At 46.0% G+C, this 24,341-nt stretch overlaps 1 protein-coding gene across 2 annotated transcripts in view; it reads left to right on the top strand.

Annotated features, from left to right (window-relative positions):
* The window catches only part of JAKMIP1 (janus kinase and microtubule interacting protein 1), a 112,969-nt gene that overhangs the window by 52,613 nt on the left and 36,015 nt on the right, over positions 1 to 24,341 (top strand). For both annotated transcript variants that reach the window (XM_035113222.2, XM_060279034.1), the window contains exons 9-14: positions 1,975 to 2,103; positions 3,282 to 3,365; positions 9,484 to 9,546; positions 15,297 to 15,395; positions 20,613 to 20,714; positions 21,982 to 22,035. In XM_035113222.2, coding sequence (XP_034969113.2) covers positions 1,975 to 2,103; positions 3,282 to 3,365; positions 9,484 to 9,546; positions 15,297 to 15,395; positions 20,613 to 20,714; positions 21,982 to 22,035 — 531 coding nt within the window. The remainder of the gene's footprint in view (positions 1 to 1,974; positions 2,104 to 3,281; positions 3,366 to 9,483; positions 9,547 to 15,296; positions 15,396 to 20,612; positions 20,715 to 21,981; positions 22,036 to 24,341) is intronic.

The following is a 24,341-nucleotide window of genomic DNA, read 5'->3' as shown; positions in this document are numbered from 1 at the left end:
AGGCTAGGACGGCTGAGAAAGAGAGGCTGATGGCCAGTTCCAAATATGCTTCAGGGGGGTGATTCCCCCCCTGCCCTAAAGGGTTTTGCCCATGTTTTAGAGATGCTCTTGGATCCAGCACTTGTCACTAGGCCAGAGGCTCCGAGCACTTTTATCCTCTATGGCTAATATACCAGCTGTTGCCTTATCTGGACTGGGATAGCTTTGTTCTTGTAGCCTCTTATTTGGATTACTGTTGCTTGCGGGGCTGCCTTTGAAAATGGTCTGGAAACGTTAGTTGGTGTGTACTAGGGCGCCATCTGTTCCAGTCAATTTCAGGATCCAATTTAAAGAGCTGGTATTCATCTTTAAAGCAGGGATGGGGAACTGCTATCTGAGTACTATTCAACTAAGCTGTAGCCAGCATGGTCAATGGTCAGGGACGATAGTTGCAACCCATGCTTGCTTCAGGCCCTAAACAGCACAAGCCCAGGTTACTTGAAGGATTGGCTCTTCCAATATACACTGAGGCACTTTTCCAGTTGCCCCAACAAATGAGGTTTGGCTGGTAACTACCAGCCTTTTCAGCAGTGAAGCTCCCCGGCACTTATATTTTGCTTTTTTCTGCATCCAGTGGATCCCCACCCCCAAAAGTTTTATATTTCTAGTGCTATTAAGATGATGATGATGATTTATTCTTTATACCCTGCCCATCTGGCTGGGTCTCCCCAGCCACTCTGGGCGGCTTCCAACAGGAGATTAAAAATAAATTAAATCTCTTGTGTTTGCTGTAGTTTTCCATTGCTGGTTTTAAATCTGGCTTTATTCTGCTGCTGGTTTTCCTCTGTTGTATTTACCGGTATGTTATATTTTAATATTTTGTTATTGGATGGTGTGTAGATACTTGGGAGGCATGGGCTTTACCACAGTAAGCTCTGATCCCTCTCACAACCTGTGCCACAGCTTTTATCAATGCAACTGTTGGTGAGAGTGTGGGCATTCTTTCCGTTTACATTATCATTAAGAATCATTACGTCAGAAGAAGAGACAGGGAGGACACATTATAGGGAATAAAGGTTTAAAAAAGGTAAAAGCCCTGACAGTTAAGTCCAGTCGCGAACGACTCTGGGGTTGTGGTGCTCATCTTGCTCTATAGGCCGAGGGAGCTGGCGTTTGTCCGCAGACAGTTTTTCCGGGTCATGTGGCCAGCATGTCTTAAGCCGCTTCTGGCGAACCAGAGCAGCGCACGGAAATGCCGTTTACCTTCCCACTGGAGCGGTACCTATTTATTTACTTGCACTTTGACGTGCTTTCGAACTGCTAGGTGGGCAGGAGCAGGGACCAAGCAACAGGAGCTCACCCCGTCGCGAGGATTCAAACTGCCAACCTTCTGATCGGCAAGCCTTAGGCTCTGTGGTTTAGACCACAGTGCCACCTGCATCCCTATTATAGGAAATAAAGATGGCTAATACCAATGTAATAATGAAGGAGATTGGAAGCACAAGTGTAGGAGAGAGGTGGTGGTGGTGATGGCTGGTGTCAAAGTTGGATTGGGGAGACCATGTTCCAGTCCCCACCCAGCCATGAAACTCACTGGCCATCACCCTTTTCCAGCCAATTCTATCCCTTTAGTATAAAGGGGAGGGCCAGAGACACTATCATTTTAGGAAGAGTGGGATATAAATCTAAAAAACACATAAACAACATTTTCATGTTCACAGCAAGGCCTTGACCCTTTTATAAATCAGATTTCTAAAAAGGCTGGGACTTCTCCATTATGTTGACCCTTTAAAATATTTAATGTGTTGAAACTATAGCTAAGTTTGTGTTTCAGTCATCACCAAAAATATCTCGATGTTTGCGATTTCAGGACATGACAAGGAAGTGTAAAAAGACTTAGCTAGAATGGCATGTCTTACCATAATTTGTTTATATGCAGAGTTCTTTCTCTTTTAAAATGATGACGGTAATCTTTTTTTTTACATTTCTTTAAAGAGCACCCCTAAAGAAGAAGCTGATTTGCGGTTCTGTCAGCTAACCAGAGAATATCAAGCTTTGCAAAGAGCATATGCATTGCTCCAGGAACAGGCTGGGGGAACCCAGGATGCAGAAAGAGAAGCAAGGGTAATTTTTTTTAATGTGGCTTTGCAAAAAATAAAAACAAAATAATACAGATTCTTTCAGTTAATTTGACATATATTCAGTTTTGAAATGCCCAGACTTTGCCTGTTTAACTCCTTTGCTCTGTCTGAATGCATGCTGCCTGTTTTTTTTTTAAAAAAGCACTCTTTACTTTATTTTAAAGTTTTACCTTTGAGCATTTTCATTTGCTTTGGGAACATTTTTTTTGTGTGGATCCTGGCTTCAGAGTTGGACCCAATAAAATTGCAGACTGGATCTCAAATTTGTTACATTCTGGAATTGCCAATTTCAAGCTGTGCAGTGGATCTGAAAAGGCACTGAGCAACTTGATATGTATGTTTGTAATATTTTTACCCAGGCAGCCCTGTTTAGGGAAGTTTTTAATGTTTGAAGTTTTATTCTGTTTTTAATATTCTGATGGAAGCCGCCCAGAGTGGCTGGGGATACCCAACCAAATGGGTGGGGTATAAATAATTTATTTTTGTTTGTTGGTTTGTTTGCTTTCAATTTAAGGCAAAATGTTCCTAAAATTGCTTTATACTATCATCTAATAATAATAAGAATCAATTTTTTAAGGTGATGCACCTCTTGACCTAATGGAGCTTAGAAATGTTCCAGTGAGTCCTGGTGCTGCAATGCTGGGTTCCTCCTAGGTGGAACACAAAGCCCATCACCAGAAATCAGGTTAATCTGATTCGGGCAGCAACACTATTCCTTGGTAATTTGAACCCTTTCCCATTTTACTTTGAAGCATGTTTTAAGACAGAGTGTCTTGTCAGCTTGATAACACAGTTTATGGACATTCCCTTTAAATCAGACTGGACAAATTTTATTCCCCATAATTCTTTTTCCATCATAGAATTGTAGATTTGGAAGGGACCCCAAGGGTCATCTAGTCCAACCCCCTGCAATGCAGGAATCTAATCTAAAACACCCTCACTAACCTACTGCCAAACCCAACATAGTATTTACAGAGCGTCAACGTAGTTGGCCCCCCACTACTGCTTTCAAAACGGTTACTGATTTTGCTACATAAATCCAACTGGAAATGCTGAGTTTTGCAATGATTAATTGTGCAAAAAGGCAGAATATAGTAGCACCTCCTATATCCCAGCTGTTACCATGATATCAGTTAAGTATTCTTCAAACTCTCTATTCAGACACGTGAACAACTACAAGCTGATATTCTCAGGTGCCAAGCGAAAATTGAAGACTTGGAGAAAGCTCTGGTTGAGAGAGGACAGGTAAAAGACTCTCTTCATACTTTCCGTCAGTTCATTCTCTCTTCTGCATGCAGTGCTGCTCTTATCATCTTCATTGCTTCCTGGTACATTTCTGTGTTTGATGTACAATAGCTGCTATTCTATCCCTGGAAAAGTAGACAAAATGGGGAAACAATTGTATTGAATGGAAATACATGTACTGGAGAGGAGGCCTTAAAAGTAGTGAAATAATAAAAACACATTAAGGTTGATATCCTTCCTAATACAGTCAAATAGCATCTTGAAGATTCCCACCAAGATCCTTACAGAAGAGGACTTCGACTGATGATGTCAGCTCTGTATTTTCCATCTCCAGGATGTAATAGTTTAGGCACTTGCTCAAAACATTTGTGTTTGTTTTGTGTTGTCTGTTTTGTGATCAGGCAAATGACCCCATGTTTGCAAACCGCATATTCCTTTATCAAAGAACACAGGAAGATTCTGTATCATATAGAAAGGTTATGACATACAAGCTTAAGACAATTCAAAATTTCTTAGTAACAACAGATCACAGATATAGAAGATTCCTTAGGAAGTTAGTTTTTCTATAACTGAAGTAAAAACTGTAGCTCTTAACTTTGCACAAGGAACCTCAGAATGTAGCATGCACAGTTTTTATTTCGTGATGGGGGAAATCCATAATTTTATGAAGTCTGCACACTTGATTTGTGGGGTCCATTTTATTCAGCCCCATTTGGGAGTTTGTGGACCCACAAAGGCCTACTAGTGTTCAGCACCCCTCCCATGCCCCCTCATGTTGTATCCTTTCCTAGAGACAGGGGGGCCATGTGGGTCAGACCCGTGTTGGGAAGGCCAGTGAGCCTAAGGAGGTATTAGGTACTACTGCAGATGTACAGCACTTCAAGGTTGGTTTGTTGTCATGGAAAGGGTCATTATTTTTGATGCCTGGGTCCTCTCTAATCCAGCATCTTTCCCGGCTTGGATTAGGACTTCTCCACCACCTTCTATCTCTGGAAAGTAATGAGAAGTGGGGGGGTCAAGTGCCCTGGCTCTTGGGGAAGGGCAGTGTTCCTAGAGAGGCCTTGGGCACTGCTATGCGCCTGCCACACATTTTGGTGGCTTACATTCTTCTGCTGACATTCAGAACGAGTCCTCCTACTGCTATAGCAGTAGAACACGGGCTAGAAGAGACGGTGTCAGGCTCAAAGCAGTCTTACTGATCCTGGCTCAGCTCTACTGCATTTGAGGAGGCAAGACTCGAACTTGCATATTTCCTAACAGAAACAAAGATCGTTTTGGTTCAGATTCCTTGCTCTTCTTACTTTTGTAAGCATAGGGATGCAATGTTTGCGGTCAAATGGTACATGCCATATAATTATTATTATTTTTTTAAAAAATTAAACCGTTAACATATAAGAAATGGCTGCCTTTGCATGAGGGCCAATTTAATGTTTTTGAGTGGAGGAGCTTCCTTGCAAGCACCCTCAAGGTATTCAGTCCAAATGTACCTTGTCTCTCCAGGGCTTTGGTCAGGGTGGGACGGGTAGGACCTAGTTTTGCTAATTTACGGCAGGGGTCATCTGTTTATAAGTCAGTTGGTGGGTGTCTCTAATGTCACTGAGAAGCACCTCTCCACAATTCCCAGAACAGCACAGCTTTTTTTAAAAAAAAATCATTTATTTTGTCGATAAGGTAACAGAGGATTAAAAAAACCCACAAATGTACACAAGCTCCACTTTTAAAAATAAAAAGGGAGTGTCTCTCCTGAAACATGGGGAGAAGTGACTGAACCAGCATTCAGTTTGCTGCTACACATTTCCATTGGAATCAAATCATTCTGTCTGTGGGGCTTAGGGGCCTCTCTGAGCTCTGTTTTACTTCTAGCCTTTTCGCTATGTACTACTGCACAGGTGTCAAACACAAGGCCCGGGGGCCAAATCCGGCCCGCCAGACCTCATCATGTGGCCCGCCGAGCGCCCCAGCCAGCGGGACCCAGCAGCGGGACCTTGCTGCTGAAGCGCCACGCCGACAAAGCGCAGACAAACAGCTGGGGCCGGGGGGGGGGGTAGAAAGGCGGCCAGAGCAGCGCTGCGCCGCACGGAGAGTCCCGAGCCTCTGCGACGCAGCAGTGCTCTGTAGCACTTTGAATCCTCCTCCTCCTGCCACGGCTCGGCGCCTGGAAACGGCTGCTGCTGAAGCACAGACAAAGCACCCAGCAGCACCGTGTGGAGGAGGAGGAGGATTCAAAGTGCTACAGAGCACTGCTGCGTCCCAGAGGCTCGGGACTCTCCGCACGGCGCTGCCGGGCACCGACCCGGCAAGCCTCCGCCTCCGCCTCCTCTTGCCTCACCTCCTCCTCCTCCTGCCGCGGCTCAGCCTCATGAACGTGAGCTCAGCAGCGGCTCAGCCTCACGAACGTGCAACTCTGAGGCTTTACGCACTTCTCCTAAAACGGACACCCGCTGCCTCACGCGGCACGGGAAATGCTTTTTGCCCCTGGGTCCCTTCGCGCTCTTTTCTGGCGCTGAATCAAGGCAGCGACCCCCCCCTCCCTTTCTTTCTTCCTCTCTCTCGTTCTTATTCTTTCTTTCCCTCTCCTTCCTTCCTTCTTTATCTCTGTCTTCTCTCCCTCTTTCTTTTTCTTTCCTTCTTTATTCCTTCTTTCCTACTCTTCTTTCTCTCACCTCTTTCCTTCCTCTCTCCCTCCTGCTCCCTCTTTTCTTCCTTCCTTCCTTCCTTCGTTCCTTCCTTCCTTCCTTCCGATCTTTCTTCCTCTCCCTCATTCTTATTCTTTCTTTCCCTCTACTTCCTTCCTTCTTTCTCCCTTTCCGTCTTCTCTCCCTCTTTCTCTTTTCTTCTTTATTCCCTTCCTTATTTCCTACACTTCTTTCTCTCCCCTCTTTCCTTTCTTCCTCTCTCCCTCCCTCTCCCTCTTTCCTTCCTTCCTTCCTTCCTTCCTTCCTTCCTTCCTTCCTTCCTTCCTTCCTTCCTCCCCTCCCCTCCCCTCCCCTCCCTCTCCTCAGAAACATAGGATGCTGCTTTATACTTCTGGCCCTTAAACCCTGGAACCAGGAGAGCAGCTCCAGTGAGTCAACCTTAGCCAGTCCCTTTGGTGAAGGGTGGTGGCTCACTGGCAGAACATCTGTCCTGCATGCAGAAGGACCCCAGCATCTCCAGGTACTAGTAGCTCTGCAAAGGTCCTGCATGAAACCCTAGCGAGCCTCCACCACCCAGTGCAGTTACCAAAAATCATTTTTCAATAAATTGTACAATAATCGTACATTTGAATATCTACTTGCCATTATTCTGACTATGTTTCTGCTTTCAGAGCTAGTTATTACTTACATTATTACAAAAAAACAGTAATAATTGAATGCAGTGACAATAATTTATGATAATAAAGAGTGGACACATAGTCCTACAGATACAACCGGCCCTTTGAGGGTGACCAAACTGCTGATGCGGCCCCTGATGAATTTGAGTTTGACACCCCTGTACTACTGTATTAAGCTACGGAATGTTCCACAATTGTGAATGTCTTTTGAAGTTCTAGGTCTGGAAAACACAAAACACTTTTTCTTCTTGGGGCATGGTGTTTTCACTACTAAGTTTGTCATTGGTATGAGCTTTCGTGCGCATGCAGTTCTTCAAAATAAATTTGGTTTTTGCAACTCATGAAATTTTCTCGTGCATGATGTAATTTATTTATTTTTAGCAAAATGGTTGTTTTGCAGCAGAGCTAGTCATATTATTTTATCGTCAATGAAATGGCTGCTTTTCGCCTGAATTGGCAAACAGTTGTCTTTATTCATTTATTTGAGAAGAGATTTAAAATGCTTCAGATTGCCTCCATCTCTTTAAAAATAGGAATGTTCCTCCCTATCATGAAATCACTTAGTGCTTTTCCTAAGTACTTTGCATACACCATCTCTGTCATCTTTACAAAATAAGATAGACCGGTTTTGTCACCCTCATATTGTCAGTGGCCGACACAAACTGTTAGGCAGCTTGCCTAAGCTCAGACTTGATTAGGTAGTTAATAACATATATGAAATAAATTAAAAAATTGTCCAGTAGCACCTTAGAGACCAACTAAGTTTGTTCTGGATATAAGCTTTCGTGTGCATGCACACTTCTTCAGATACACTGAAACAGAAGTCACCAGACCCTTATATATATAGTGGGATAATAACATAATAATAATAATAATAATAATAATAATAATAATAATAATAATAATAATTTATTTATACCCTGCCCATCTGGCTGGGTTTCCCCAGCCACTCTGGGCGGCTTCCAACAGAAAGATACAATAATCGATTAAACATTAAAAGCATCCCTAAACAGGGCTGCCTTCAGATGTCTTCTAAAAATCTGGTAGCTGTTTTTCTCTTTGACATCTGATGGGAGGGCGTTCCACAGGGCAGGTGCCACTACTGAGAAGGTCCTCTGCCTGGTTCCCTGCAACTTGGGAGGGTGGGGTGGGGTTTTCCCCCCAGAAGGGTAGTAGGAGATAGGTGATTGACTCATATATCAAGTATTTGGTAGCACTCTTAAGTATGTGAGCATGTTCCTGTCTGCCCTGCTCTGAACAACTGCAGCTGCAATATAATAATAATAATAATAATAATAATAATAATAATAATAAATTTATTTATACCCTGCCCTTCCCAATTTAAAAACCGGGCTCAGGGTGGCTAACAGCAAATATAAAACATTGATTAAAAAAACATTGACTTAAAAACAGCATAAAATACAACATAAAATGCAGCATCAATATCAATAAAATTAAAAAATTCAGGGGTCTTTTTTTTGGGGGGGGGACCCAGTCAGTAGACATCAAATGATCACCAGGGCTAACTGGCCAGGTTGGTCCTACCAGGGCCAGTGAGGAGACCAGGGAAGAATTTAAATGTGGGGTCCCAGAAAGGGTTTCTTCATAGAAGAGGAAAGGGAAAAGGGAATGGAGGATCAGGCTAATTCAAATTGAAGGCCAGGCAGAATAGCTCTGTCTTACAGGCCCTGCGGAAGGAGATCAAGTCCTGCAGGGCCCTAGTCTCGTGGGACAGAGGATTCCACCAGGTTGGAGCCGTCACTGAAAAAGCCCTGGCCCTGGTGGAGGATAGTCTGGCTTCCTTAGGGCCCGGGACCTTTAAGCTATTAGTCATGGACCTTAGGGTCCTCTGCGGAACATTTAGCTGAGAATCTGTACCTCTGTGTGAAGGGCAGGTGTTACTTATGACTATCATTTAAAGCCAGTATTGTATGAGGCTGTAGAAAAGCTGAACTAGTGTTGGATGAGAGCCAGTGAACTGTGAGTAGATGGTTCTCCAGTTCAGGGAGATGATAGTCAGTTCTGGATGAAGTTGCACTATCACTTAAGAAACAGAGTCACACCTTGGTAACGGCCCTCAGTCTAAGCCCAGGTGACCTCTGTAGCACAGTAGTACCTTTTGCCAGTTTGGGCTGAGGTGTCAGTGACCACCTTTCATAGGCAGATAATCTGGCCATGATTATCCATGCTCTGGCAACATCCCATCTGGGTTACTCCACTGCGTTTATACACAGGGTTTCCTCTGAAAAAGGCTCAGAAGCTTCAGTTAATGCAGAAAGCAGCAGTCAGAGTTTTGATGGGCATTGCTCACATTGTGTATTATATCTCTTCACTGATTGCATATTCATTTCTAGGCCTGGTTCAAAGCTAGTAGCTACTACTTAACTTGAAGTACCTAATTGGCTTGGGACCCAAGGACTTAAAAGAGCATCTCCTCCCATACCTGCTTGCCCACACTATAATGTCATTGACCAAAACTTTTCTACAAATGCCACCTCCATTAGAGTAGAGGTTTGTTTCAGTGGGCAAACTGAAGGGCAGGGCTTTTTTGGCAACCCGGGCAGTGCAGTAAGCTTCCCTAGAGTGCTACACTTGAAGCAAATTTTGCTGTTTTGATGCTGGGCAATAACTTCTATTTACACAGATAAATTCAAATCTCTTGATTTTGAATTCTACTTTTATATGTTGGTTGTTTTGCATGCTTTTTAAAATTATTTTGTAAATGTCTTGGTCATTGATAAGTTGCAGTGTATATAATTTTTAAACATAAGTACAATGCATTATAATTCTAAAAATTCTTTGCAGGACTCTAAATGGATAGAAGAAAAACAGGGGCTTATCAGAACAAACCAAGAACTGCTAGAAAAGGTGGGTGAAGTGAATGGTAGCATCAATATTTCCAGAACTGATTACAACTTTCTGTATGCTGTGAAACTCAAGCTTTTGCATTGATAATTTTGTTTTCTAAAATTGTGTGATTAATACAAACACTGTGTTTGTTTATTAAATTCCTGTCCTGCCCTTTCCTCAAAGAAGCTGGGTTTCACTAGCCAAAATGAAACTATTAAGAGCCTTCAGAAAAATATAGTAGGCAGTAAGGGAGAGGATAACTGGATTGTTTTAATGATAAAACTCTTTGGGTTCAGTCAGGCAACCAGCTGCAAATCCACCTAACAGTTACCGTACCTTGTTCAACTAACATTTTACCAGCTTCCTCACAAGAATATCATGGGGGACTTTGTCCAAAGCCTTACTGAAATCAAGATACTCTATGTTCACAGCATTCCCATAATCCACCAAGCTTGTAACTCCATCAAACAAGAAATGAGATTAATCTGACATGACTTATTTTTGAGAAACCCATGCTGGGTTTTGGTAATCACAGCATCTTATTCTTAGTGCTCACAGACCGACTGTTTGAATTATCTGTTCTAGGACCTTTCTAGGTATTAATGTCAAGTTCATAGGTCAGTGGTTACCTGGATCATCTCCCTTTTGAAGATGGGGACAACATTTGCCTGCTTCCAGTCTGCAAGGACACCGCCTGTTCTCCAAGAATTCTCAAAGATTATAGACAGAGGTCCTGAGATTACATCTGCAAGCTCCTTTAGTACCCTTTGATGCAGCTCACCAGGCCCTAGAGATTTGAATTATTTTAAAGTAGCCTGGTGTTCCCTTCTTAAAAGTCCAAATGCATGCCCAACTACACTCAGGTTTCCCTTGCCCCTCTATGTCATGAAACCCGAGATGACATGATCACTTCCTCCCAAAATTCCCAGTACTTCCACTTGGTCAATCGGTTCCTGTCTGTTGGTGAGGACCAGGTCCATAATCAACTTCCACCTCCTGGGAAAAGAAAGTGTCAGCAAAGCAATGGGGGAATTTATTGGACCTTACTTTCTTGGCAGAGTGAGTTCCAACAGATAGGGGTATGTAGTTGAAGTCTCCAACAGATAGGGGTATGTAGTTGGCGGCAGCATCTGTCTGTCTCAAGAGACAATTGAGTTGGATGGCCATCTGTCATGGATGCTTTAGCTGAGATTCCTGTATTGTAGGGGGTTGGACTAGATGACCCTTGGGTCCCTTCCAACTCTTAAGATTCTATTATTCCTTTTTGAATGTTTGGTAATCTGCTGTAGGAAGGCATCACCCAAGTCTTCCGTCTGGCTTGGAGGTCTGTGTTACTCCTCCTCACTTCCTGTTTGGTCTATTCCATTTGAATACTCCTCAGTTTCTACATTTGAGTCATGAATCTCATCCCACCAGGTTTCAGTAAAGCCTATTAGGTCATCTTTGCCAACCTGCATTGAAAATTTCAATTCACCTTGCACATTTCCCATACTCTGTGTATTAGTACAGAGACAACTGAAGCCATGAATCATTCCCTCCAGCTGCTTCTGTCTTATAGTTTCTAGCCCTTTAGCAGGTTTCTGGAGCATCTGCTCAGTTTCCTGTGCACCAATGAAGCAATTATTCCCAGTACCAGGTGTTCCCCTGTTGTCTGTAGTATTGTCTCCCTCCCCCTCAGGATTTGTTTTAAAGCTCTCCTGATCAGGTTCAGTTCTTGTTGGAAGTAGGCAAGCAAGATAAGAAGACAGTAGCCCTCTCTGGTAGATCATTTGCCAGCTCATATTCAGTGACTTACTGTTTCTCACCATAGAGTTTGCATATACCCATTCTGACCATTAACTGGTTTCCTCTCTTCCAACCACTTGTTTTTTAATGGCTCACTCTTAACTACAGACTACCGTATTTGTGAATTAAAAGCATCCGTCCCAATTGAAATCCTCAGGAACTATATACCTATACCTATACCTATACCTATACCTATACCTATACCTGATCCATAAGAGGACCTTTGCTCTTATCTCATAACTGCTAAGTTTACTTGGGAATCTTTGGCGAGGGACTTTGCCAAAAGCTTTTTGAAAGTACAAATATGGAATATCTTACTTGATCGCCCTTGAAGAACTCTAAAACTTTACTGAGACAGGACTTACCTTTGCAAATACCACTTTGGCCTTGTTCTTCTGTATTCTTTATAATTTTATTTTTAAGCATGCTTTCCACCAATTTACCCAGGACAGATGTTCAGCTAACCATTTTGAAGTTTCCTGGATCCTATTCCCATTCTAAAACAAATCTTCCTGTGATAAATAAAGCAGACGCTTGGTGAAATGAAAGGAACACTTAAAGTTTGCATTCCTTACAAGGGGTATCCATGGGCTGACTTTTTTAAAGAGCAAAAACCTTTAAAACGCACAGATTTTACAGAAAGGCTTACAAGGTTGTCCTAAGACTGCCTCTTTATTCCTTTTAGCATTTTAAACATTTTAAGCTGCTTTAAACATGGTAAAAAAATACCTTTGAAGGGGTATCTGCAAATGTGCCTAGAGCCAAAACAAGCCCCTAATGCGCCATGTTTTTCCAACTAAACGTCAGGAAGAACTTTTGGGGGTAAGAGCTGTTTGACATGGGAAAAGACTCCCTTGCAATGTGGTGGGCTCTCCTTCCTTGGAGGCTTTTGATCAGAGGTTGGATGGCCAACTGTCAGGGATGCTTTAGTTGAGATTGCTGCATTGCATGAGGCTGGACTAGATGAACTCTTACCATTCTGTGAATATTTACCAAATGCTGCTGAACTGACATGGAATCCCCCTGTCATACTGTGGTCAAGTCTCTTAAGAGCTATTGTCTGGCTCAAAGAATCATAGAGTTGGAAGAGACCACAAGGGCTATCCAGTCCAACCCCCTGCCAAGCAGGAAACACCATCAAAGCATTCCTAACAGATGGCTGTCAAGCCTCTGCTCAGCCTAAGTGGGGCCGGCATCTGGAAGATCCAAATTTGCAAGCCCACACTACCGTGTTTCTCATATTTTAAGGCATCCCCAAAAAATAAGCCATGACAGGATTTCTAAGGGTTGGTGAAAAATAAGACATACCCCGAAAATAAGCCATGTCGTGTAGCCCCGACCGAGCGAGAGGCGAAGGCGCGGGACCCAGCAGGAGCTCCCTGCCTGCTTCCCCGAGCCGTCGCGCATCGGGGGACAGAGCCGAAGATCGGCGGGCGCTCCTTGCTGGGCTTGACAAGCCCGGCAAACAGCGCCCGCCGATCTTCGGACCTGTGCTGTGTGGCAGGCAGGGGTGGGGGGAAGCGGAGATCGTTCTCCGCTCTCCCCCCACCCCCGCCTGTCACCAAAGATCGGCGGGCGCTCCTTGCTGGGCTTGACAAGCCCGGCAAACAGCGCCCGCCGATCTTCGGACCTGTCCTGTGTGACAGGCGGGGGTGGGGGGGGAAGCGGAGATCGTTCTCCGCTCTCCCCCCACCCCCGCCTGTCACCAAAGATCGGCGGGCGCTGTTTGCCGGGCTTGACAAGCCCGGCAAACAGCGCCCGCCGATCTTCGGACCTGTCCTGTGTGACAGGCGGGGGTGGGGGGGGAAGCGGAGATCGTTCTCCGCTCTCCCACCACCGCCGCCTGTCACCAAAGATCGGCGGGCGCTCCTTGCTGGGCTTGACAAGCCCGGCAAACAGCGCCCGCCGACCTGTGCTGTGTGACAGGCGGGGGTGGGGGGGAAGCGGAGATCGTTCTCCGCTCTCCGCCCACCCCCGCCTGTCACCGAAGATCGGCGGGCGCTGTTTGCTGGGCTTGACAAGCCCGGCAAACAGCGCCCGCCGATCTTCGGACCTGTCCTGTGTGACAGGCGGGGGTGGGGGGGAAGCGGAGATCGTGCTCCGCTCTCCCCCCACCCCCGCCTGTCACCAAAGATCGGCGGGCGCTGTTTGCTGGGCTTGACAAGCCCGGCAAACAGCGCCCGCCGATCTTCGGCCCTGTGCTGTGTGACAGGCGGGGGTGGGGGAGAAGCGGAGATCGTTCTCCGCTCTCCCCCCATCCCCGCCTGTCACCGAAGATCGGCGGGCGCTCCTAGCTGGGCTTGACAAGCCCGGCAAACAGCGCCCGCCGACCTGTGCTGTGTGACAGGCGGGGGTGGGGGGGAAGCGGAGATCGTTCTCCGCTCTCCCCCCACCCCCGCCTGTCACCGAAGATCGGCGGGCGCTGTTTGCTGGGCTTGACAAGCCCAGCAAACAGCGCCCGCCGATCTTCGGACCTGTCCTGTGTGACAGGCGGGGGTGGGGGGGAAGCGGAGATCGTGCTCCGCTCTCCCCCCACCCCCGCCTGTCACCAAAGATCGGCGGGCGCTCCTTGCTGGGCTTGACAAGCCCGGCAAACAGCGCCCGCCGACCTGTGCTGTGTGACAGGCGGGGGTGGGGGGGAAGCGGAGATCGTTCTCCGCTCTCCGCCCACCCCCGCCTGTCACCGAAGATCGGCGGGCGCTGTTTGCTGGGCTTGACAAGCCCGGCAAACAGCGCCCGCCGACCTGTGCAGTGTGACAGGCGGGGGTGGGGGGGGAGCGGAGATCGTTCTCCGCTCTCCCCCCACCCCCGCCTGTCACCGAAGATCGGCGGGCGCTGTTTGCTGGGCTTGACAAGCCCGGCAAACAGCGCCGGCCGATCTTCGGACCTGTCCTGTGTGACAGGCGGGGGTGGGGGGGAAGCGGAGATCGTTCTCCGCTCTCCCCCCACCCCCGCCTGTCACCGAAGATCGGCGGGCGCTGTTTGCTGGGCTTGACAAGCCCGGCAAACAGCGCCCGCCGATCTTCGGACCTGTCCTGTGTGACAGGCGGGGGTGGGGGGGAAGCGGAGATCGTTCTCCGCTCTCCCCCCACCCCCACCTGTCACCAAAGATCGGCGGGCGCTCCTTGCTGGGCTTGACAAGCCCGGCAAACAGCGCCCGCCGATCTTCGGACCTGTCCTGTGTGACAGGCAGGGGTGGGGGGGAAGCGGAGATCGTGCTCCGCTCTCCCCCCACCCCCGCCTGTCACCAAAGATCGGCGGGCGCTCCTTGCTGGGCTTGACAAGCCCGGCAAACAGCGCCCGCCGATCTTCGGACCTGTCCTGTGTGACAGGCGGGGGTGGGGGGGAAGCGGAGATCGTGCTCCGCTCTCCCCCCACCCCCGCCTGTCACCAAAGATCGGCGGGCGCTGTTTGCTGGGCTTGACAAGCCCGGCAAACAGCGCCCGCTGACCTGTGCTGTGTGACAGGCGGGGGTGGGGGAGAAGCGGAGATCGTTCTCCGCTCTCCCCCCATCCCCGCCTGTCACCGAAGATCGGCGGGCGCTCCTAGCTGGGCTTGACAAGCCCGGCAAACAGCGCCCGCCGACCTGTGCTGTGTGACAGGCGGGGGTGGGGGGGAAGCGGAGATCGTTCTCCGCTCTCCGCCCACCCCCGCCTGTCACCGAAGATCGGCGGGCGCTGTTTGCTGGGCTTGACAAGCCCGGCAAACAGCGCCCGCGTGCACTTTATTAAAAAATAAGACATCCCTCAAAAATAAGCCATGTCGTGTTTTTTTGAAGAAAAAATTAATATAAGACATGACTTATAATATGAGAAACACGGTAGTGACTTTTTACAACTGCGTATGATAGAATTCACGCTTGCATTTCATTAAGAGGCTCCCCCCCCCAGTGGCTTTCATTTCTTTTGCATGCTATAAAGATGTTTGCAAGAATGTATTCTCCTTCTCCCTTGGCTCATAGCCACATGATACTTTTCTCTTAGATCTACAAGATAGAACTAGAAGAAGATCTGCTGAAGAATGAGATGCAGGATGCTAAAGACCAGAACGAGCTGCTGGAGTTCCGAATCCTTGAACTGGAAGTAAGAGATTCTCTGAGTTGTAAACTCACAAATGGAGCAGAACTTGTCTTTGAACCCAAGCTGAAATACATATGACATCCATTAGCATCCATCGCATGTGTAAGGGAAAACTAACTGGATTTTCTGAAATCTGCCGTGATGTTGGGGCAATGAATATAATGCCTCTGCCTTAATGTAGTTTTGGAGAGCATGCTCACTAATTTTGCAAAACTGTAACATAGACAATATGTATATTACATATAGTTTGTTCTGGCCAATAAATTTTTTTTCTGTGTTTCTGTCTTTTTGTTTGTTTCATTTCCATGACTGCTCCTTTCTTGCATGTGACATTATCTGATACACATACTACCAACTCCCAGCTGGCATTATTTTAATTAACACACCTCTGTGCATTCTGCATGAAATCAAACCTTAGGCTGTGACACATCCTTCATCTTAATATTTTTTTCTTAAGTTTACTTTGGCAGTTTTGAAAGGGAAATTTCTACAGAACTTCTCTTATTTTATGGGGGGAAATTATTTACATAAATCTGTTAATGAAGTAACAATGCATTTTAAAATGAAAGAATCTTAAATAGAAAAAAAATATGGTTACCTGAAGAATTTGCATTTTCTTAGCACATTAATTCATTCAGTCTGGTTCCATTGTTGTTAAAGGAGTGGACGATATTGTTGTTGCTACAATATTTTTTTGTTTTTAAAATATGCTCAGTTGTAACGGGAAGGGTAAGACTGTTGCATTTTCATACCCATGTGCAGTACATAAACCTAACTAAAAGGTCGTTAACAAAAATCATTATCATTAGCCTGTTTGTAATTTTATCTACTGAATGTTTCAGAACTCTTGGCATGCACAATCTTCATTCCGCCTCATTCCACCTCCGACTCCCTTTAGAAAAGTTTATGTTCTGCATATTACTTAGATAGGGGGTGGGCAAACATCCATTTCTGTCGAGGGCCATGCTCCTTCAAGGACAAGCCGCTTGGGGCCAGAGCCAAAAGCAAGTAAAAGCACCCTTCCTTCCTTCCTTCCTTCCTTCCTTCCTTCCTTCCTTCCTTCCTTCCTTCCTTCCTTCCTTCCTCCCTCCCTCCCTCCCTCCCTCCCTCCCTCTCTCTCTCTCTTTCTCTCTTTCTCTCTTGCCCTCTGCTCTTCAGCTGGCAAGCCACTGGCAGTAAGGATAATATGCTTTTGTCAGAGGTCTGAACTGAACACTTCTAGTGTTGCAGAGGGCTTTTGAAATCAGGATAAGGGCCCTATCATCCAGTTAAAAGGATATTTGGTAGCAGGGCTACGAAGTACCGTCACCCAAAAGCTGTGTGATAGATGGGCCAGTGTGCCTTGCAGGAGGATACAGCAGCACCGCAGGTTCATTTCACAAGCCATGAAAATTAACTCCTCCTTGACATCTTGGAAATTCAGCTGTGGATGGAATAGACATGAAAATGAAACCAATGTTTACACTGATTTTTTTTACTTCCGTGTTTGCTTTTGCTCACACCCAGTGCAGAAGGGGTGGTGAAACCTGTGGCCTCCCAGATGTTGAACTCTTAATTCCAGTCAGTATGCAGGACCACAGGTTCCTGATCCTTGGCTTTTTTTATGGGCTCGCCTTTCTTATAGTTAGACTGTTGGCTTATGAGCTGGGAGACCAAGGTTTGAATCCCCACTCAGCCTTGAAGCTCACGGGGCGGTTTGGGGCCAGTCACACAGTCTCTCAGCCTAACCCACCTCACGGGGTTATTGTGAAGATCCAATGGGGAGGTGAGACTCGTGTACACCACCAAGAGTCTCTCTCAGGAAAAGATGGTATATAAATGTAGGAAATAAGAATAAGTCAAAGGAGTGGTACTATCCAGAGTTTATATGCTGCACTACCTGTGCTCACAAGGTTGGCAGATTGTGGGGTGATTTGTGGGGTGTCAAATTAGTCTATTAGTTGGAAATGCCATGTAAAGAAACCCCTAATACTTTCTGGGTCTGTTCTTCTTACCCATCCAGGTGCCATTTACTCTCTCCCATCACCATTTTGTGTTTGCTGGTATCCACGCCACTTTCCTCACCTCTTGTCTCATAACTGCTTCTGCTCTCTTACCTCTTCCAACCGTTACCGCTTTAATAATTTTGGTTGAAAAGCAGAGTGTAAAAAACTCCCGAAACCACCTAAGAACACAATCTATTTCTGTGTATAAGGAGCCCTCCTTTGCAGCAGCAACTACCCTCTGAAAGCTTAAAGGTAGCCTTACACGGCCTGGGCCTTCCCACCTATGGATTGCACTGGATATATTTGAGGGTGCCTCCTGGTGGTCACTATTTTGTGGGAGGGATTTAAAGTTGTTCAAAGTGCTCTGTCATCTAGTGCAATAAATCCACTTCGAAAAGAAGCAGACTTTAGGAAAGTGATAGATATGCATTGTAATGTGTGGGATGAGCAAATAATCACCGGGTGATTGGAAATCGGACGTAATCTAACCACCACATGTTTTGTGCAAGCAAATCAGGATGAACGCCCAATAAATAGGTTGTATGGAGGAGCCTTCAAAACTGCTGTGTAAGTAGGGCATATGCTGCAATTACACCATTTGAGGACTAGATGCTTTTGAATAAAAACCAAATCAAAACCCAAAAGTTGATGCTTATATTTTAACAAGAGCGGTTCATATAAACCTGTTAGGTGGATTTAATGTATCATTCAAACTGGTCCCTGTGGTTAAGCAGTCACAATGTAATGCCATTGAGTACTTCTTTGTTACCATGGATTCAGTTGAAAGGTGATTTACTAGAGCCATATATCACAGTTGGGTATATATTGGTCCCTCGATTCCTCCGCAACACTTTGGTGGTGTCATTGTCTGGTTCATATGTGTCACACAGAAGTGCTTGGGCTGCGGATCTTGATAAAAAGATGTTCTGAAATATGGTTTCTGCTCTAATTACAGGAAAGCTCCACAAGTTAACATAATGCTTTGCTGCAACAGGAGCAGTGTTTGCCTCTACAAGATACAGTAGTTCTTATTTTTAAACTAAATTCCCACTGCTTTGGGATACTTGAATGAATTGAAGTGTCATCAAATGCATCTGTGTGTCGCCCTACTGTGTCATTGTTTAAAATTGCTGCTTTTTCTCTCCGTCTTTCTCAAGCCAAACCTCTGCTGTTGTTTAAAACTGCTATTATTTTCTGTGTTCCTCCACCCCCACTCTAGTCCAGTGTTTCTCAACCAGTGTGCCTCCAGATGTTTTGGGACTACAACTCCCATCATTCCTGACCACTGGTCTTGCTAGCTAGGGATGATGGGAGTTGTAGTCCCAAAACATCTGGAGGCACACTGGTTGAGAAACACTGCTCTAGTCAAACTTTTGCTAGTGTTTAAAGCAGCCACTTTTCTTTTCGTTTCAGTCTCTCTCCCTCTTCCATGTACTCAAACATCTCCCTCTTCCATTCCTCAACTGCCGAGAGAGAGAGAGAGAGAGAGAGAGAGAGAGAGAGAGAGAGAGAGAGAGAGCACAGAGCTCTCAAATATTCCATAGTATGTTTTTCAAACCTCTGCAGTTGTTTAAAACTGCCATTTTCCTCTCCGGTTTCTACATCCATGCTGTGCTCAAACCTTGCTTTAAACCACCACTTTCCCCCTCTTTCCAATGTTCTTGCTCCCATACCATGATCAGGGCCCTAGTGCAGCCTGCTTCCCCCAACCCCACCAATTTCATGCAAATTTGGGATTGTGATGCAGCACTACAGTGCAATGACAGTCTTATCTTTTTAATTGCACATGAACACATACATAAGAAAGATGTAACGGGACTCCTATGGGGATGATAAGGATGGTGGTGAATTTGCACGGGTACTGCTGCTGTAATTTGAAGTCTCACCACTCAAGCTGTTTCTGCTGCATACTAAGCAATATGGAAAATCCATTTGGGCTATTATTTTCTGGTTGCATTTCTGCATGGGGAGATTGGGGGGTAGGTCTCTCAAGTCTGCTTCTCTTAAGAATCACTCGCTGCAAGCAGAAACTAATGCCTGAGCTACAGTTAAATGCACGGTCTCTCTTAACTTGGTGGGTATTGGATTCAATCTGAACATTATTGTCCCGTGTCAACTCAGAAGGTGGGACTGCTAAAAACAACAACCTTGTTGGCTGCTTTGTGAGCAGAACCAGTTAACCAAGTTTGCTTGTCTCACCCTCCTCCTCCACCACCACCACCACCACCTCACTCCTCAATCAACACTTGCATTTCCTTTATCACAAAGTTGCAGGCAAAGGAAGGTGTAAAGCAGAGGTTTTCAATCTTTTTGAGTCCACGGCTCCCTTGACCAACTCTCTTCTTTCTGCAGCTCCCCTGTGGGGCTCAGGAGCCCAGTTAGGTCACCCCTTTCCTGCAGAGCTGGCAGCCCCATACCATTTTTCAAACACCTTTCCTTGTGGAGTGTTCCCTCAGCCTCCTCTCCTCTTCCCTCTCCTTGGGAGTTCTCCAGGCAGCTGCTGCTGCCCCTGGTCTTTGAGCTGCCCCCTCCTGGCCAGACCCAGCGGCACCATTTGCATGGGGAGCTTGTAGCCAGGGCTGCTGCAACAAACAGTTGTGCAAACCTTTGGGAGGCAGAGACGCAAGAGGGCATCTAAGGAAGGAGAGAAGGAAAGAGGGACAGAGGTCAGTGTTGCCCGCGGCACCACTATACCTGATGCCCTTACTAAGCAACAGAGTTAAACCAATAGCTGGCTTTCATTCTAGCACCTTGGGAACGTATTTTCCATGTTTGAAAGAAAACATTGAAAGAGGTCTAGATTCAGGTAGGTAGCCGTGTTGGTCTGACCTAGTCGAAATAAATTTAAAAATTGTCCAGTAGCACCTTAGAGACCAACTAAGTTTGTTCTGGGTATAAGCTTTCGTGTGCATGCACACTTCTTCAGATACACATCTGATACACATCTGAAGAAGTGTGCATGCACACGAAAGCTTATACCCAGAACAAACTTAGTTGGTCTCTAAGGTGCCACTGGACAATTTTTTTTATTTATTGAAAGAGGTTGTGTTCTTATAACAGTAAATAAGCTTACATTGGATATCAGGGAAGGACTGGCGTTGTGATGCATTTTGGTATATTTTTCATAAGCAAAATCCAGCATTGGTTCATTTAACTTGATTTGAATGATTTGTAGAATAGAAGTTTGGTATCTTTTATAAACACCTGTCCTATTTTGAACAAAATCTTCCCTTAGGAGAGAGAACGAAGGTCGCCAGCTTTTAACCTCCATATAACTGCATTCCCTGAAAACAATGGAAGTGCACTTCAACTCTTTTGTCATCACGAGGGAATAAAGGTAGATGGAAATTTGTTGGTTCTTGTGCGGCATCTGCAAGATGGTCTGTGGGCCACCAGATGTGATGCGATGGCAGCGGTGGCATTTGTTTGATCAAATCTCTTTCCTGTTAGTTCGCACAAAGCAGAAAGTGGGGTCTAAACATCAAAGGGGATGCATAGATGTGAAGGAGGGACCTCTTCTCCAGCCAGACCTCTGCTTACCTCTAGAATCAGAGCTGTGTTAAGGGGAAAGTGGCTTTGGTGATGGGCCACAGAGGAGGTAAGGTGGCACAGGGGAGCAGGTTCAACTTTCCTCATCTGCATTCCACCTTTGAAATTAAAATCAGATGGATACCCTCTGCTTTCTATTGGGGGGGGGAACGGCACACCATTTAAGCAAACATAGCTGCCACCATGACATCTAGTTTTACCTTGTAAACCTATGCAGTTCCTACCCTTATGCGTAATTATACGGAAAGATTCGACGTAAGATCTCAGGTGGTTTCCACATCTTCCTGCGCACTTCGTATGAATTCCCAACCTTATTATTCTCATCTCATCTTATGACCACTAATTTTGTTTTACATGAAGCATTCTTTGTTTGACCGTGAATAGAAAATGGGTGTAATGTTGCCTAGTCCATTAAACCTGATATTTTAAGCAAAAACCTTTAATGATGTTCAGTGTTACTGCCGTGTTTCTTCGAAAATAAGACACTGTCTTATTTCCTCAAAAAAAAACACTATGACTTATTTTCAGGGGATGTCTTATTTTTTCCTCCTTATCCTGCCGCGGCCGGCATTGCTGCTGCGCCTATTACTACGGTATGTCTTATTTTCAGGGTATGGCTTATATTCCTTGAATGCTTAAAAATCCTGCTATGGCTTATTTTATGGCTATGTCTTATTTTCGGAGAAACAGGGTAGTAGCAGTATGATGTGGTGTGAAAAGACATATTTCAGTTCAATATTATTTTCAGTGTCTAATCAGATGAGTAAATAGCAACAGACTATATGATATAATCAATAGTATTTCTGACATTGTACTGTTTCATTATTAATTTTGATAACTGTTCTTACCTAAATTTCCTGTGATTGAGAGGAAATCAGGTTCTCCCCTTTTTTTAAAGATGATGGCAGTTTTGCAATTGCTGGAGTCAGAATGCCTTCCATGGTGTTGTTTCTCCAGCCTAGTTAATGTGAAAGAATTTGTAACAGTTTAAAAACTAACACAAATACATGATTTAATTCTTGATTAAAAGATAAATGTTGAAATTTCTTTTCCAGGATGTGAATATTTCTGAACTTATGAAGAAGCTAGATATCCTTGGTGATAATGGGGTAGCTAATGTATTTATTTAAGTAGTTCCAATTGCATATTTGTGAAAGGGACACTATCTGTAATAGCATGCCACGAGGGGTGCTGCAATGGAGGGTGGGCAGCACATGCCTCTGTGTTACTCTGTGGTCTTATGCATTCCCCCACCCCACCCCACCCCAACTCACTGGGTCTCCTGTCATGACAGCTTTAATTTTATAATGCGAATTTTAAGTGCTTGAGTATGTTTCAAATACATTCCAGATGTATAATTGGAAATACTGTTTCAAGATGAAGCTATTACTATTAAGCCATTGGGATCATGAAAACAAATAAAACACCCCACCCATTCTTTGTTCTTGTTTTGCTTCAGTTATTTTGGTTTTAAGTTTATCTATTGGGATTTTATTCAAGTTGTTTTAATGTCATAGACAGCTAAAATTTTGCAACAGGAGTACTGTAGAATTGATGCAGAGGGCTCACCAACTGTCAGTTGCGATCTGTTTCGTTCTTGAAAAACATGTGCCAATTGAACCAATAACATGCATCTAACCCATGCTTCCTCAACCTCGGCCCTCCAGATGTTTTGAGACTACAATTCCCATCATCCCTGACAACTGGTCCTGCTAGCTAGGGATGATCATGGGAGTTATAGGCCAAGAAGGTGTGAGGGGCAAGGGATATCGCGAAGCCCCTCCCCTCCTGAGTTCCAGCCCAGCCCCGAGCGAGGCTGAAAAGAGGGAAAGCTCCAGCTCAAGTGGGGAAACAGGAAGTGGTGTCCAAGACTCTGGCAGGGTAGAAGAGCCATCGTCCCAGGTGGGACAGGAAGGGGGAAGGAAGGGGGGCAGACCAGTCCCCCCAACTCCGGAACTTCGCAGAAAGCGTCGGGGGAAGAGGATGGGTCTCCCCAAGTTGTTATGCTAGCGCAAGACGCGCCAAAAGCCACTTGGAGGTTCTGATTCAAGCTGAACAGATGTGTCTTTGTAAATAGCACTGCCATCAGCACTGTAAATACTCAGCACCAATAAAAGATAAAATGCAGAGCTGTGTAGAGTCGTTACTCTGAAGTAGCCTATTCCGGCCACCGTGACAGCAACCTCCAAGTCTTTCGGGCTACTTTGGAGCGGCCGCGATGAGCGCGCAAGACGCTGAGCAGTGGAGGCTGGAGGCCGAAGCCGCGGCACAGGAATTACAGAAATTACAGAACCTGACAGCGCAGGCACACCAGCAATTACTTGCCGCTCAGGAGGAAGCGCGAGGAACGCGGGAGGAGCTGAACAAGCTGGCAGAGCAGGTGAGAGCGAAAGATGAAACTGAGAAGCAACTAAGGGTGATGGTGGTGGAGTTACAGAAAAAGCTGGATGAGGAAAAAGCTGCGAGAGGTGGGGGGGTGCCCCAGCCCCAGCTAGTCCAAGTGAGGAGGGGACAGACCCTAGTCACCAAGTTTAGCGGCGACCCGAGAGAGTACCTAGGCTTTGAGACAGAAATAAATTATGCGCTGGAACTGCATGCAGCAGAATTCCCAGATGACGCGCACAGAGTCTCCTTTATCATATAGCATTTGACGGGGGCCGCCAGAGAATGGGTCAGACCGCTCATCGCGCAAAAAAATGATTGCATGAAGAACGCAAAACTATTCTTAGAAGCTTTAAAAATAATGTATGCGAGTGACTCTGAAATGGAAGCCACAAAAGAAGAGCTTCATAACTTAACACAAGGAAAATCGACAGTTCGGGACTACTGGGCGAGATTCACCATGCTAGTGCACAAACTGGGGTGGGATCTGCACAGTGAGCCAGTGAAATCAGCCTTCTACCTGGGGTTGCACTCAGACGTTAAGGATGAGCTGGCGAGAGGTCCTAAACCGCGGACTATGGATGAGTTAAGCAAAGCGGCGCTAGCGGTGGGGGTGAGACAGGAATCCAGATGGAATGACAAACAAACGACGCGCGCAGCAAAACCTTGGTTCCCACGCTCCCAGGACAGACCACATCACCCAACCCCGCCCCAGGGCCCACCCCTAGTCCCGCCCAGACCAAGCTCAGAGCCGGAACCGATGGAGATCGGAGGAGCGCGCGGGCGGGCTTTTCAAACCCCGGCGGCGCCAAGACGCAAGGAGGGAAGAGGCGGGAATTGCTTTCTCTGCAACTCCCCCCAGCATCGCGTCAGGGACTGCCCACATCGCAGGGAGTGGCAAGGAAAGGCGGGAACGGTTGTGCCCTCCCCCACTGACGTAGCACCACAGCAGGGAAACGAGACAGCCTGGCTGCAGGAGACAAGGGGCAGCAGCCAGGCGCAGTCGGCACACAACAGCCCCAACCCACCCACC

Source organism: Zootoca vivipara, chromosome 9 (assembly GCF_963506605.1).
Source record: "Zootoca vivipara chromosome 9, rZooViv1.1, whole genome shotgun sequence".
Lineage (NCBI taxonomy): Eukaryota > Metazoa > Chordata > Lepidosauria > Squamata > Lacertidae > Zootoca > Zootoca vivipara.
Note: the sequence above shows the minus strand (reverse complement) of the source record. Positions and strands in the feature narration are given on the sequence as shown.